This window comes from Neophocaena asiaeorientalis, unplaced genomic scaffold (genome assembly GCF_003031525.2).
Source record: "Neophocaena asiaeorientalis asiaeorientalis breed wild unplaced genomic scaffold, Neophocaena_asiaeorientalis_V1.1 scaffold82, whole genome shotgun sequence".
Classification (NCBI taxonomy): Eukaryota; Metazoa; Chordata; class Mammalia; order Artiodactyla; family Phocoenidae; genus Neophocaena; species Neophocaena asiaeorientalis.
Window position 1 is genome coordinate 3,629,171 of NW_020173068.1, and position 12,710 is coordinate 3,641,880.

At 52.5% G+C, this 12,710-nt stretch overlaps 1 protein-coding gene across 1 annotated transcript; it reads right to left on the minus strand.

Annotated features, from left to right (window-relative positions):
- Window positions 1-1,186: 1,186 nt before the first annotated feature.
- NRSN2 (neurensin 2) lies at window positions 1,187-6,351 on the minus strand. Its single transcript, XM_024743318.1, has 3 exons — window positions 6,058-6,351; window positions 3,306-3,500; window positions 1,187-1,612 (listed from the first exon to the last, which is right to left on the minus strand). The coding sequence occupies exons 1-3, from the start codon at window positions 6,349-6,351 to the stop codon at window positions 1,187-1,189; spliced, it is 915 nt and encodes a 304-aa protein (XP_024599086.1).
- Window positions 6,352-12,710: the final 6,359 nt, after the last annotated feature.

Below are 12,710 nucleotides of genomic sequence, written 5' to 3' on the forward strand. Positions count from 1 at the left end.
CTTTGTGGAGGAGGAGAGAGGACCCACCCAGGAGGGCTGCCCCCACCCCCATCCCCACCACCTTGAGACTAAAGGGGGAGGGTAGAGGCATGAGCCTTGGGCATCTCTCTCCAGCTGTCTTGGAGCTCCCCCTAGTGGTAGAGAACAGAGATGATGCATCTGGCTGGGGAGCCTGAAGGATGAAGGGGTTGGTGCCTCCAGGAGGGCACATTTGTACAGGGTGAGGTCAGGACCTGTGGGTGATGGTTTCTAGGTGGGTGGACTCGGAGGGGCAAATACATCCCAGTTCTCCTGCCCCCTGGCTCTTAGAGACCATTTACATGCATGTCCAAAGTATCTTCTGAGCCACCTGGGACCATTAGGCATCAGCGTCTCTCTGGGCCGAAACTGTGCCACCCCTGCGGGTCCCCTGGAAGCCAGGAAGGTGTGGGGTCCTGCTCCCAATGTGGAACAAGATCTGTTCCAGGAGTCTACAGACGTGGGTCCGAGTTCCCGCAGACTGTCAGCCTCCCTCCACCACCTCATCTGTAAACTGGGGTTAATAATCGTTCAGGATGGGGTGGGCTGGGGGCTCTGATGCCAAGATGTATAGGAAACATACTGTAAGGAGGAAATGTTTTTGCACCATCCTGGTCCAAGTGAGCATCCTGGACCCATCCTGAGGCCTCCTGGTGCAGCTGACAGAGGGAGGGGTCAGTGGATAAGAATGACCCCACTACCCCTCCCCTTATCTTTGCCTATGGAAGGTAATACTTATATCCTGGGGAGAAATAGAAAGTCATGGAACTCTAGAATCTGGTCCAAATCCTTCATTAATGCAGCGGCAGGAACTGATGGTCTGAAAGGGTAAGGGGTTTGCCCAAGGTCATACAGAGGAAAGAGTGGGGATAGGTTGAGGGAGTTTTCTGCCCCTGAATGGCTTTGGAAAGGAGGAATGGGTGGGAAGTTTTGGGGTGACTCAGGGAAGGCTGGCATCTTGGAGGACTTAGGGCCCTACCTCTGGGAAGGGGACACAGAGATGTGAGCTCCAGACTTTCTGACCTGGAGTTGGGCTTTCTGGGGGCTTAGATGGAAGGGGCCCCATTGAAAGGGGGAAGTTAGGGAGACAATGAGAAGGTTGGATGTGGTGGGGCGGAGGAAGGGTCCAGACCCCAGGCCTGGCTCCTCCTCTGGCCGTGAGGGCAACTCAAAAGTCCCGCTTGGGCTGGATGGTCTGCACAGAGGATTGCCCAAAGTGGCTGGCGGGTGGTGAGAACCAAGACCGGCCACTGGCGTCGTGGAAAATGGGGGACAACTGCTGCTCCAGCTCGTCCCCGAAGACCTCCATGTGGCCATCGGTTTCACTGTCCAAGGGTTCTGCCTTGGGGTCCTGGCTCAGCCAGCCAGTCGTGGCCCAGAACATGCAGATGGCCAGCAAGATCCCGGCTGCCCCACAGAGCACTGTGCCTGCCAGGCGGCAGGTGCCCAGAGCCTTGTTGTAGTCGGCTGCCCGCTGATCCAACACCAGGAACTCGCCCTCTCCGATGCCCTCCAACTTGGGGGGCACTGCATAGCCAGTGGTCAGGGCTGCCAAACCCAGTAGCAGAAGCAGGGTACCTGAGGATAAGCTGATCTGGAGAGAAGCAGACAGATCGGGAGGCAGTCAGGGTCAGCTGGGGCCCCAGGCCAAGGGATAACCTTGGATCCCAATTGGACTTAAAGGTAACCCCTTGGTCCAACCTTAAAAGACGAGATCATAGACACACCTGTTAGGATCTAATTGACAAGGGCACAAACTATCACGTTCTATTTGAAATCTTGAGGCCTCTGAATTAATTTCCCTTTCAGCTCCCACCTAGCAGTGGACTTCTTCTGCCAGCCTTCAGTCCCCCTGAATCATCATTTGGGTCCCATCTTATCCCCCTGTCCCATCTACCCTCTACCTCTATCCCTCTGTCGGGTTAACTTCTACACATCCCTCAGATCACATGCATCTCAAACCTCACCTCCTCAGGGAAGCCTTCCAGGATGCCCCTGGACTGGGTCAAGTCCCCAGCTCTGCACTCATGCAAACGCTGTGCCCATTTGCTCTTCAGTGCACTCACCTTGGTGCACACCTGGACGTGTACCTTGGTTACTATGTAAGTGATGTCTGTCTGCCTGCTACACTGGACTGAGAGCTGGGAAAGCCATGAGATTAGAGACTGCCTGTTTTGGCTCCCAAGGTGTCTTCCATGCCTAGCATGGTGCTGGTACCCAGCAGTAGCTGAGCGAATGTTTGCAGAATGACTAAATGAACCACAGCTAGGAGCTCCTCAAAGACAGGGACCACATCGTCTTAAATTCTGTATCCCCAAGATCCTAGCACACTGCTTGGCAATAAGAAGATGCTCAAAAACTTAAAATACGTACTTTCTCCTGGAAGTCTTCCCTGATCACCCCAGGCACTGAGGGCATTTCCTCTCCTGCCATCCTCTGCACACCTGGCCTGAGGTTGTGCATTCTCTGTGCAGGTTGGCACCTCGCCTTCCCACTAGAGCGAAGCCTTTTGAAAGCAGAGAGGAGGGACCCTCTGTCTCAGGCTTCCTTTAGTATTTATCAAAGAGCATTGTAGGGACCCAGCTCACTGCCACTCCCATGCCTTTACTCACATGGTGCTCCCTAACTGACCACTCTCCATGGCTGGTATGGACATTGACTGTTCGTTTCTCTCACATCTTCTACTGTCCTGGCAACAGTCCCCCAGTATATCTTTGGGAAGCCACAGGAAGATTTAAGTGAGGTGAACCCTTCTTCCTGCCAGTCAGCATATACCATCCCTCTGGCCACAGTAATTAGCTCAGGGCTGGGCAAGTGACCCAGTCAGAGCCAATGCAATACTTGCCAGGCCTTCTGGAAGTGAAAAGCATTGTTTCTTTTCTGAAAGAAATACTGGTTGAAATTCTGATTTCCCTTGGAAGGTGTGGAGTGAGAGACTGAGGGTCAGCTTGGGAGCAGTCATTTGGAGAACACATGGGGAGAGCCTCAAACTAATGGGCTGCAAGGATGGGGGTACCACGGGGAGCCTGAAGGAAATCTTGAGTCCTCAGTGTGATGCTTTGAACTGCTGGAGCGAACTTTGCCTGAAGGCCCCCAACCTCTGGTCTCTTCTATAAAATGAGCAATATTTTCCCTTTATTGTTGAAACTCATTTGAGTTGGGTTTCCTCTTGTTTGAACATGCAAGACCCCTAATTGCTACGCAGCCCCTCTTCTTTCTATCCACTGATCCCACCTCCTCCCTGAAACCACAGGAAATCACAGGAATTGCTCCTCCTTCCACCTTACCTTCCAGCACAGTGAGGGCCAACGTCGGTGAGGGCACAGTACAGGAGGCCCCTCAGGGTCATCGCTGAGGGGGGTACCTGCACAGTCCTCGTAGAAGAGGTGCAGATAGGAGCGGACCCCATACCACTTGCCATCTTCCACGTTGGGGCCTCGGCTGCAGCCACAGGGACGCTCGCAGCTTGGCATCCTGGGTCCCTGTGGGGTAGGCCGGGTGCAGTGGACAGAGGGAGGGGGCAGTGAGTGTTGCCCATGGTGACTCTCCAAGGCCCCCGGAATCTTTGTGCTACTTTCACCTCTCCACCCATTTTAGAGAGCTCACACCCACAGCAGAGCCCGTCCTTCCGGAATCCTGGTCTGAGTAGAGCGCGAATGAGCCAAGGCACTGAGTGCTTAGCCCACAGCCTGGCACTTCGTAGGTGGCAATAAATTTGCATGTTTCCTGTGGGGGCCACCCAGTGGCTGGAACTGTGGGTTCTGGAGCCGGACTGTCTGGATTGGAATCCAGGATCACCACTTCTCGGCTGTGTGATGTCAGACAAGTGCTTTCACCTCTCTAAGCCTCAGTTTCCTCATCTGTAAAACACAGCTGATAACCATACCTGCTTTATACAGTTTTGTGTCCGGTGCCAAGAAATGATAGCTTCTGTGACTATTATTACTGTAATTTCTTCATTATTATTTTATCCTGAACTTCTAGAGCCCCATGTCTAGAGTGAGAGCTTCTTATCCCCATCTCCTCTTCAAATCTCTTCCCCTTAATTTCCCTGCCTTTCAAGGTATTCTGGGCTGAAAGTGACACGGTTGACACTCGTCCAATCGGGTGGAGCTCCCCAAGCTGCAAGGTCCTAAAAGATCCCTCCCCAGGGCTGCCCCTCAGAAGGCAACAATCTCCAAGTCCCAAGGAATCTTGACTCCACAGAAGGTGAAAGTCAGGGGTCCTCAGGCTTAGGTGTTCTCAGGCTCAACGTTAGATGTCTAAAGAAACCTATCTGAGGACCTTTCTTTTCACAAACGGAGACACTGAGGCCTAGGGAATGGAAGGTCCTTGTGTATCCAAACATCCTTAGGACTAAAAGCAAAGGGGGTGGGGGTTGCTGGGGAAGGACTGGGCTCCCCCCCATCCCATGATGGCCCTCAGTCCCTCTGAGCAGTTTCAAACAAAATGAAGCAATGTGCTTACACTGAAGGATAAGACAAATTTCTAGTCTCCTCTCATTTCCAGATGTGATCCTCAAATCCCTGTGTAGAGAGACTCACCAGCACACAGACACACAGCACAGAGAAACACACACACGCACCAGAGACATACACAGATAGACGCACACACACACAACACCACAGACATATACAGACGGGCACACATATACCACATAGAGACACACAGAGCTAGACACACAGCACAAAGAGACAGACACTCAGACACACCACACACACACACACACACACACACACACACACACACACACAGCCACAGTGTGTGTTGGAGGTGATTCTGTGGAGCCACACCAGCACACAGAAGTGCTGCGTTAAAGCCTGTCTATAAATCACAGCTCTCCACAGCCCTCACCCAAAACTCAGGGGGAAAAAGGGAACAGGGGTAAGAGACAATACCCCCCACCCCCACTGACATACAATGGGGAAAGGCAGAGAATCAAAAGCCAAAGACAGAGAAAGAAGAGGGCGAGTGGTGGGGGGAAGAGCCGGCGCTCGAGGGAATAGGGGAGGGGGAGGGGTGGGGCTCTGCAGAGGGTGTGGCCAGAGCGGGCACCGCCCCGGGAGATTTCGGCTTCCTCATCCCGGCCGGCGGGGCGGTGGGCATCAGGGCAAAGAACATTAACCGAAGATCCTAGGGGACGGGGCGGGGAGGGAGCTCAGGGATTATAGGCCAGGGTTAGCTCCTCCTCCCGTGCAGCTCACTGTCCCTCTCCTCCAAATACACTTCACCCGATCCTGCTGGCATCGGAGCGGGAAGGTGACCTTGACGCTGCCTCCCCCTCGACCGGGTCCCTCCCCCTCCTTTTAGGGTTGCCGGGAGGCGGACTGGCGGTCTGGGGGAGGGTGGGAGACGATGCTGAGAGCCCCGGACCAGGGTTGCCAAGGAACTGCTGGGGAGCTGTCCTTAGGCGGGATGGGGGAGGAGCTCCGTGAGAAGGGAGAGGGAAGAGGACGGAGCTACTGGGTCCGAGGGGTGGAGGCTGCGGCGAGGAGGCGAGTGGTGACAGCCACGAGTGCCCGAAGATGGGTGGAATCTCTCGTATTTATGGGGCCTCGCTCAGTTCTCCTTCCCAGACCCCCAGACCCGCGCACTCCAGCGTCCAGTGTAGCTCAGGCCTGAAGGGACGCTGTCTTGGGGGGTGAGGCCAGAGAAATCAGGCCAACTTCCCCCGCCCCCACCGCACACTGTTTCTGAGCCGACCACCAGTTACCCAGTTGAGATTAAGTGCATCCTTTCCCCTAGAGGGAAACTGAGGCAAAGAGGGCCGGGAATGGGTTTTCTGCAGAGGTGGGTGGGGTCTTGTCCTCTGAGGCCTCCGCCCAGCCTACCAACCCTGAAGTGTCTCCGGGCGTTGGGCTGGCGAGACCTCTGCCCCTGCTACTTCCCCGAGACCCTACCTCGCAAAGCCCGAGGCACACCAGGGCTGGGGCGCCGCCGTCCCGCCCGAGGCGGGACACGGCCGGGCTGGGGGTTCTCCAGATCCTGGGAGGAGGCGGGGTGGGGGTCGGGCCGAGCGTGGGGCAGGGCTGAGCTCACCTCTCCGTCCGCAGTCTCCGCCGAGCGGGAGCGGGAACGCAAGCAGAGCAGACGCAGGTTGTGTTGGCGCCTGCGCCGCAGTTGGGGGGCGGGGGTGACACGGGTGGGGGGGCGCCGGCGCGCCCTGAGGGCTGGCTCTGCAGATTTCGGACCCCTGCAGGATTGCGAGCCCTGGTCCCCTTCCAAGAGTTCCCTTCTCTCTCTGAGACCCCAGGGCCCTCGCGGGGACCCCATCATATCCCTCGACCCCACCCCCTCATGCAGTCCCTCAAACTCCTCGTCTGACTGTCCCATCACTCCCTCAATCTCCCAACCATTTGACTGAAGACGCTTGACTTCATTGAGCCTTCATTTCTGCACTGTATCCTCTGTTCCTCTCTGGGCCTCCATCCCCCTCATGGAGCCCTCACCCCAGCGTACAAACGCTCATCTACTGGCTGCGCCCCCATCCTCTTCATAGACTCCTGGCTCTCTCGTTGAGCCCCACCTCTCTCCCGCCGGGTCCCTACCAGGAAGTCCCCTCCTGCCTCCATCAGGAGCCCCTTATCTGACTGCAGTCCTCACACTCTCACTGAGTCCCCCATCCTCTCTCCATTCTTTCCCTCTTCGAGCCCCTACCCCTTGCTGAGGATCAGCGCCCCTTATCTTGAGAAGGGAGCTGGAGTTGGAGAGAAGCTGCTGGGAGAGACAAGTCCTTTCCCTTCTGGAAGGATCCTCCCTTGTTCTCTCTCCCAACCTACCCCTAGCTCCGTCCTGGACAGTGTGTCCTCTGGCCCATCTCCCTGGAGAGCCAGCCCTTGCCAGGCAGCTGAGTCTACTTCATTCCTTTGTCGTGTGCCCACCCACAGCCTTGGCTTTGTCCCATGTTCACTCTATGGGCTTGGCAAAGTCACCACACCTCTCCAAGCTTCTTCAGGCACCATTGTGCACACGTGCTTTTGTGCCCTGAGTGTCCGTTCCGTCTCTCCTTGGGCTGTGAGCCGGGGACACAGGGATGCATAAACTCTGCAAGGTGGAGACACATCCTGTTCCTTCACTGTTGTATCCCCGAGCCTCACAGGGCACTTGGCATTGAGCAGGCAGCTCAATAAACATCTACTGAACACAGACTAATAAAAACAGCGAATATAATGCTGAGTGTGAGCAAAGTACTTCTCTAAGTGCTATATACGTACTACAGCCATTTAACCGTGTGTGTGTGTGCCGTGTGTGTGTGTGTGTGTGTGTGTGAGAGAGAGAGAGAGAGAGAGAGGGAGAGAGAGAGAGAGGAATTCCTAGAGCTCAAGACTGAAGCCCTCCCATGTGACAGGAGATGAACCTGGAGAGGCAGGCAGACGTGAGACCCTTCAGGGCCTCACAAGCCCAGGTAAGGAGTCTGGACTTCAACCCAAGAGTAGTAGGGAGCCATGGAAGCGTTGTAAAGAGGGGAGGGGTGTGATCTGATCTGCACTCTGAAAAGATCCCTCTGGCTGTCGATCCCTGGGAAGAACAGGATAAAAAGCCCAACGGAGGTAGGAAAGAAATCCGTAAGGAGGCCCCATGTCAGAGATGACAATGTCTTGGCCTAGTGGGCTTGCACAGAAATGAATGGATTCAAGAGTTGTTGCGGGGGAGGGGGGTAAAATGAAGTGCAGGAATAGCAGAAGATTGGAAACAACCTGCAGCCGTTTTAAAACACGGCTGCAAATTCCTTAGCACTTCTCCTGCAGCAAGGTGGGATCTAGGTACCCTCTCTTTGTATCTCGGGTGAGCTGATGACTGCTTCAACCAATAGAGTATGGTGGAAGTGATGCTCTGACTTCCGAGGCCACGACATGAGAGGACAGGCACTCCTCCTGGAACTCTAGCTCTTGGAGACCTGAGGTGCTAATGCAAGAAGTCTGCCTGCCTTGAGGCTGCCATGCTAAGAGAAAGCCAAAATAACATGGAGAACCCACAGAAGTCACCACCATCCCAACTGAGCTTGGCCTTCGAGCTATCCCAGTTCAAGCATCAGACAAGGGAACAAAGAAGCAACCAGGTGATTCTACTCCACATCTGTTAGAATCAGCTTCAGCTCCGACAATATGAGAGAGGGGATGGCTGAGGTTGGGGAGGTGATGGGAAGGGATGAGGTCGAATGTATAGGTGGATGGTCTGGCATTGAGCCAGCAGCATAGGAAAGATCCAGTACCCTCTGAGACCTGGGGAAGGAGAGGAGGAGGGCCACTGAGAAGAGATGCAGGTTGGTGTTTGTGAGTTGAACTCTGGAGTTAGATCCGGATTTGAATCCCTGGTTCGGCCACTCTCTGCTTACATGATCTCAATGCTCTGAGCCTCAGTTTCCCTAACTGTAAAATAGAGATAATATCAGCAATCGTGTCTCAAAGGGGTTATAAGAGTGAAATGAGTTGTGTATATAAAACACTTAGCAAAGCACCCGGAACAGAATAAGAACTCAATACACTATTGTCATTGTTACTACTATCTTTATTGTTTATGGGTGAGGAGGGTAGGAAGTTGAGTGACACGAAACGCGTTAAACTGAATGTTCTTGAGGAAAACAAGAGGCGTTATCAGTTAAGAAAGAGGAAGGTTTTTTTTGGGGGGGGTATAGCTCCAGGGTAGAGCATTTGACCGCCAAAATAGAAAGGTTTTAGTTCAACACCCTTTCAAAGGGTGGTGAAGCAGACACAAAGGCCACATATTCTATGATTCCATATATATGAAATATCCAGGCTCAGAAAATCCATAAAGACAGAAAGCAGACTAGCGGTTCCTGGGGCTGCGTTAAGGGAGGAATGGGGAGTGACTGCTTGATGGGCTTCCTTCTGGGGTGATGGAGGCATTCCAGCACTAGATGGTGGTGATGGTTGCCCGACGTTATGAATGTACCAAATGCTGCTAGTGATAAATTTCATGTTACGTCTATTTTACCATAATTTTTTAAAGAGTGGTAAAGATTTGGAACACTCAGTAATAATGATGATGAGGATGGCGATGGATATCACTTACTGAGAATTTATTACGTGCCAGGATAATTTGACTTCTCAATAATCTTATGAGATAGGAGCTCTGATAATCCCCATTTTACAGATGACAAACCCTGGGTTTGGGAAGGTAAGTCACTTGCCCAAGGCCTGCCGCAACATGACAGAAGCTGAATTTGCTCTGATGGCTCTGAGGCCATGATCTGTGGAGACAGGGGTCTGCATAGCTGTGACTTTTTTGGGCAGTGTCAGGAGACCTGGGAGAGAAGAAGAAGGCTTCTGGTACCCCAGCTCCTGGCGAGGCAGAGGAGAGGGTGATGGGTGATGCAGAGAGCAAGGGAGAGAGCAGTTCCCATGATGGACCTCACGATGGATCCTGGCTTGTTGGGGAAGGATGCCAAGGCAGCCCAGGCGGGGAGCAGATGGATCTGGAGAAGACTCAGGGAATCCAGACTGAAGAGCTCAATGCAGTCTAAAAATAAGTGGATGGGAAGGAAGGGAGTCTGAGGTCAGAATGTGGGATCCTGTAGTTAAAGATGTTAGATGTGCAAACTCGTAAGAGATGAGAAGGTCTAAGCCAGTACCATCCAATAGAAGTTTCTGCAAAGATGGAAGTGTTCTATATCTGTGTTGCCTATACTGGCGCCACTTGCCACATTTGGCTATTAAGCATTTGAAATGTGGCTAGAGGGACTTCCCTGGGGGTCCAGTGGTTAAGACTCTGCGCTCCCAATGTAGGGGGCACGGGTTCAATCCCTGGTCGGGGAACTAGGATCCCTCATGCCACACAGCGTGGCCAAAAAAAAAAAGAAAAGAAAAGAAAAAGAAAGAAATGTGGCTATTGCAACTAAGGAACCGAATTCTAAATTTTATATAATTTTAATTACTCTAAATTTAATTTTAAATAGCCACATGTGACTAGGGGTCACCATATTGGTCAACCAAGTGTCAGTGGTACAAATCTTGTTGCCAGGGCCCTACTTTGGGCATGACTACTGCCATCTCAGACCCCCACATCCATCCCCATCCCCCCAGTGCTTTTGCCCTGCCCCTAGTGGTCTCTTCTCTACATGGCAGCCACGATGATCCTTTAAACTGTGAGTCAGATTCTCTCATTCCTCTGCTCAAAACCCTCCATGGCATCTCATCTTACTCCAGGTAAAAGGGAAAGACTGGTGGGTTAAAGATGGCCACAAGGGACTTCCCTGGTGGCGCAGTGGTTGAGAGTCCACCTGCCGATGCAGGAGACACGGGTTCGCGCCCCGGTTCGGGAAGATCCCACATGCCGCGGAGCGGCTGGGCCCGTGAGCCATGGCTGCTGAGCCTGCGCGTCCGGAGCCTGTGCTCCGCAACGGGAGAGGCCACAGCAGTGAGAGGCCCGTGTACCTAAAAAAAAAAAAAAAAGATGGCCACACACTCTTCGTCACTCTGCTCCTCCTCATCTGAGCTGACCCAGCAACTGCTTTAACCAATAGAATGGGGTGAAAGTAATGCCGTGCCAGCTCTGGACCTGACTTTCAAGAGGACCAGCTTTCCCCGCATTGTGGAACACTCACTTGTGGAATTCTCTCTCTTGGACCCCAGTCCCCATGCAGAAGAAGCCCAGGACACACGGAGAGGCCACATGTAGATGCTCCAGTCAACAGCCCCAGCCAAACTTGCAGCTCACAGCTAGCACCAGCTATTGTATTGGGCAGCATCACGTGAGTGAGTCATCTTGAATGTTCCAGCCCACTTGAGCCCCCAGGTGACGTCACATGAACAAAAGAACCATCCCACCGGATCCCATAAACCCACAGAATCTTGCAAGACAATAAAATGGTGTTGCTATAAGGTATACGTTGTGAGATTGTTTGCTATGCAGCAGTAGATATGCTAAACCAGTCCTTACTGTGGCCTCTAATTGCCCTTCCCCCACAACCTTACTTCCCTCCTTGATCTCATCTCTTCCATTCCCTCACTTGCTGGACTCCAGCCACACTGGCCCCCTTGCTTTTCCTTGAATGAACCCAGCACAGTGGGCAAACTCCTACCTCAAGTCTTCGGAGCCTTTGCACGTGTTTGCTTCTCTGCCTCTCTTTCTTTTCTCTAGATATCTGTATAGCTAATTTCTGGCTTTATTCAGATCTCTGCCCATATGTCAACTTACCAAAGAGGTTTTATTGCATCACTGTGATAGAGACATACACCGCTCACCAAATTTCTATGTGCTCCACACTGGAGGTTAGACAAAGCCATGGGATTTGTTCTGGCCAATGAGCTATGAGCAGAGTGAGTGATGCATGTCACTTCTGGGCCAAAGCATTTGTTCTGGTTGTTATTATATAACAAACCAACCCAAAACTTAGTGACTTAAAACAACAATGATCATTATTTTGCTCACAAATCTGCAACTGGCAGGCCTCAGTGGGAAGTCTGCACCACTTAGCATCGCCTGGGGTGACTTGACTGGGGGCTGGAAAGAGCCACTCCCAGGATGGCTTGCTGAAATTGCTGGCAAGCTGGTAATGGCTGCCAGGTGGGAGCTCACCTGGGTCTGAGGACCAGGGGCCTCAGTTCTTCTCCTTGTAGGACCTTCCACAGTTTCTCAAGCTTCCTTGCAGCCTGGTGGCTGGATCCCAAGAATGAGTATTCCAGGAGAGAAGAGGTGAAAGCTACAAGTTTCTCAAGGCTAGAGTCTAGAAGGTGGCTCAGTGTCACTTCTACTCTATTCTTTCAGTCACAGAGGCCAGATTTGAGAAGAGGAGACATACTCCCCACTCTCAGTAGGAGAAATGTTAAATAATGTGGCGGCCGTGTTTTAGAACTGCTAGAGCATTTAAGAGCTGGTGCATGACCCTCCAGTTATCTTTCCTCCTGCCGTGACGATTGTGGAGGCTACGTGTTGACATGGTAGAATCAGAAGATGGAGGTAGATGGGATTGCTGAGTCTCTGAGTGGAGAAAGCTGCTTTGGAGCGTCACAATATCAGAATATGTTTAAGTAAAAAATAAGCCTTTACTATGTCAACCTGCTGATATTTCAGAGTTAATTTGTTACTATGTCATAATCCAGCCTATTCTGACTGATTAAGAAATTGGTACCAGAAGTAGGGTACTTACCAAAACCAAAGTGTGTGTCACTGCCTTAGTGGTTGGGGCCACAGGCAGGGCAGCTGGCAATCCTTGTTCTACAGAACCAAAACATTTAGTAACACTTTTACTGCAGTAACTTGGGAAGCTGACTACAGGGGTGCCTTTGGCTGCATTTATTTGAATATTCAAGAGTGAGATGAGCTCAGAAGAGAATGGGCTGGGCTTCCCTGGTGGAGCAGTGGTTAAGAATCCGCCTGCCGATGCAGGGGACACGGGTTCGAGCCTTCGTCCAGGAAGATCCCACATGCTGCGGAGCAACTAAGCCCATACACCACAACTACTGAGCCTGCACTCTAGAGCCCATGAACCACAACTGCTGAGCCCACGTGCCACAGCTGCTGGGCCCACGTGCCACAGCTACTGAAGCCCGTGCACCTAGAGGCTGTGCTCTGCAACAAGAGAAGCCACCACAATGAGAAACCTTCATGCCGCAACAAAGAGTAGCCTCCAGTCTCAGCAACTAGAGGAAACCCGCATGCAGCAGTGAAGACCCAATGCAGCCAGAGATTAAATAAATGAATAAATAAATAAATTTATATAAGAGAAAGAC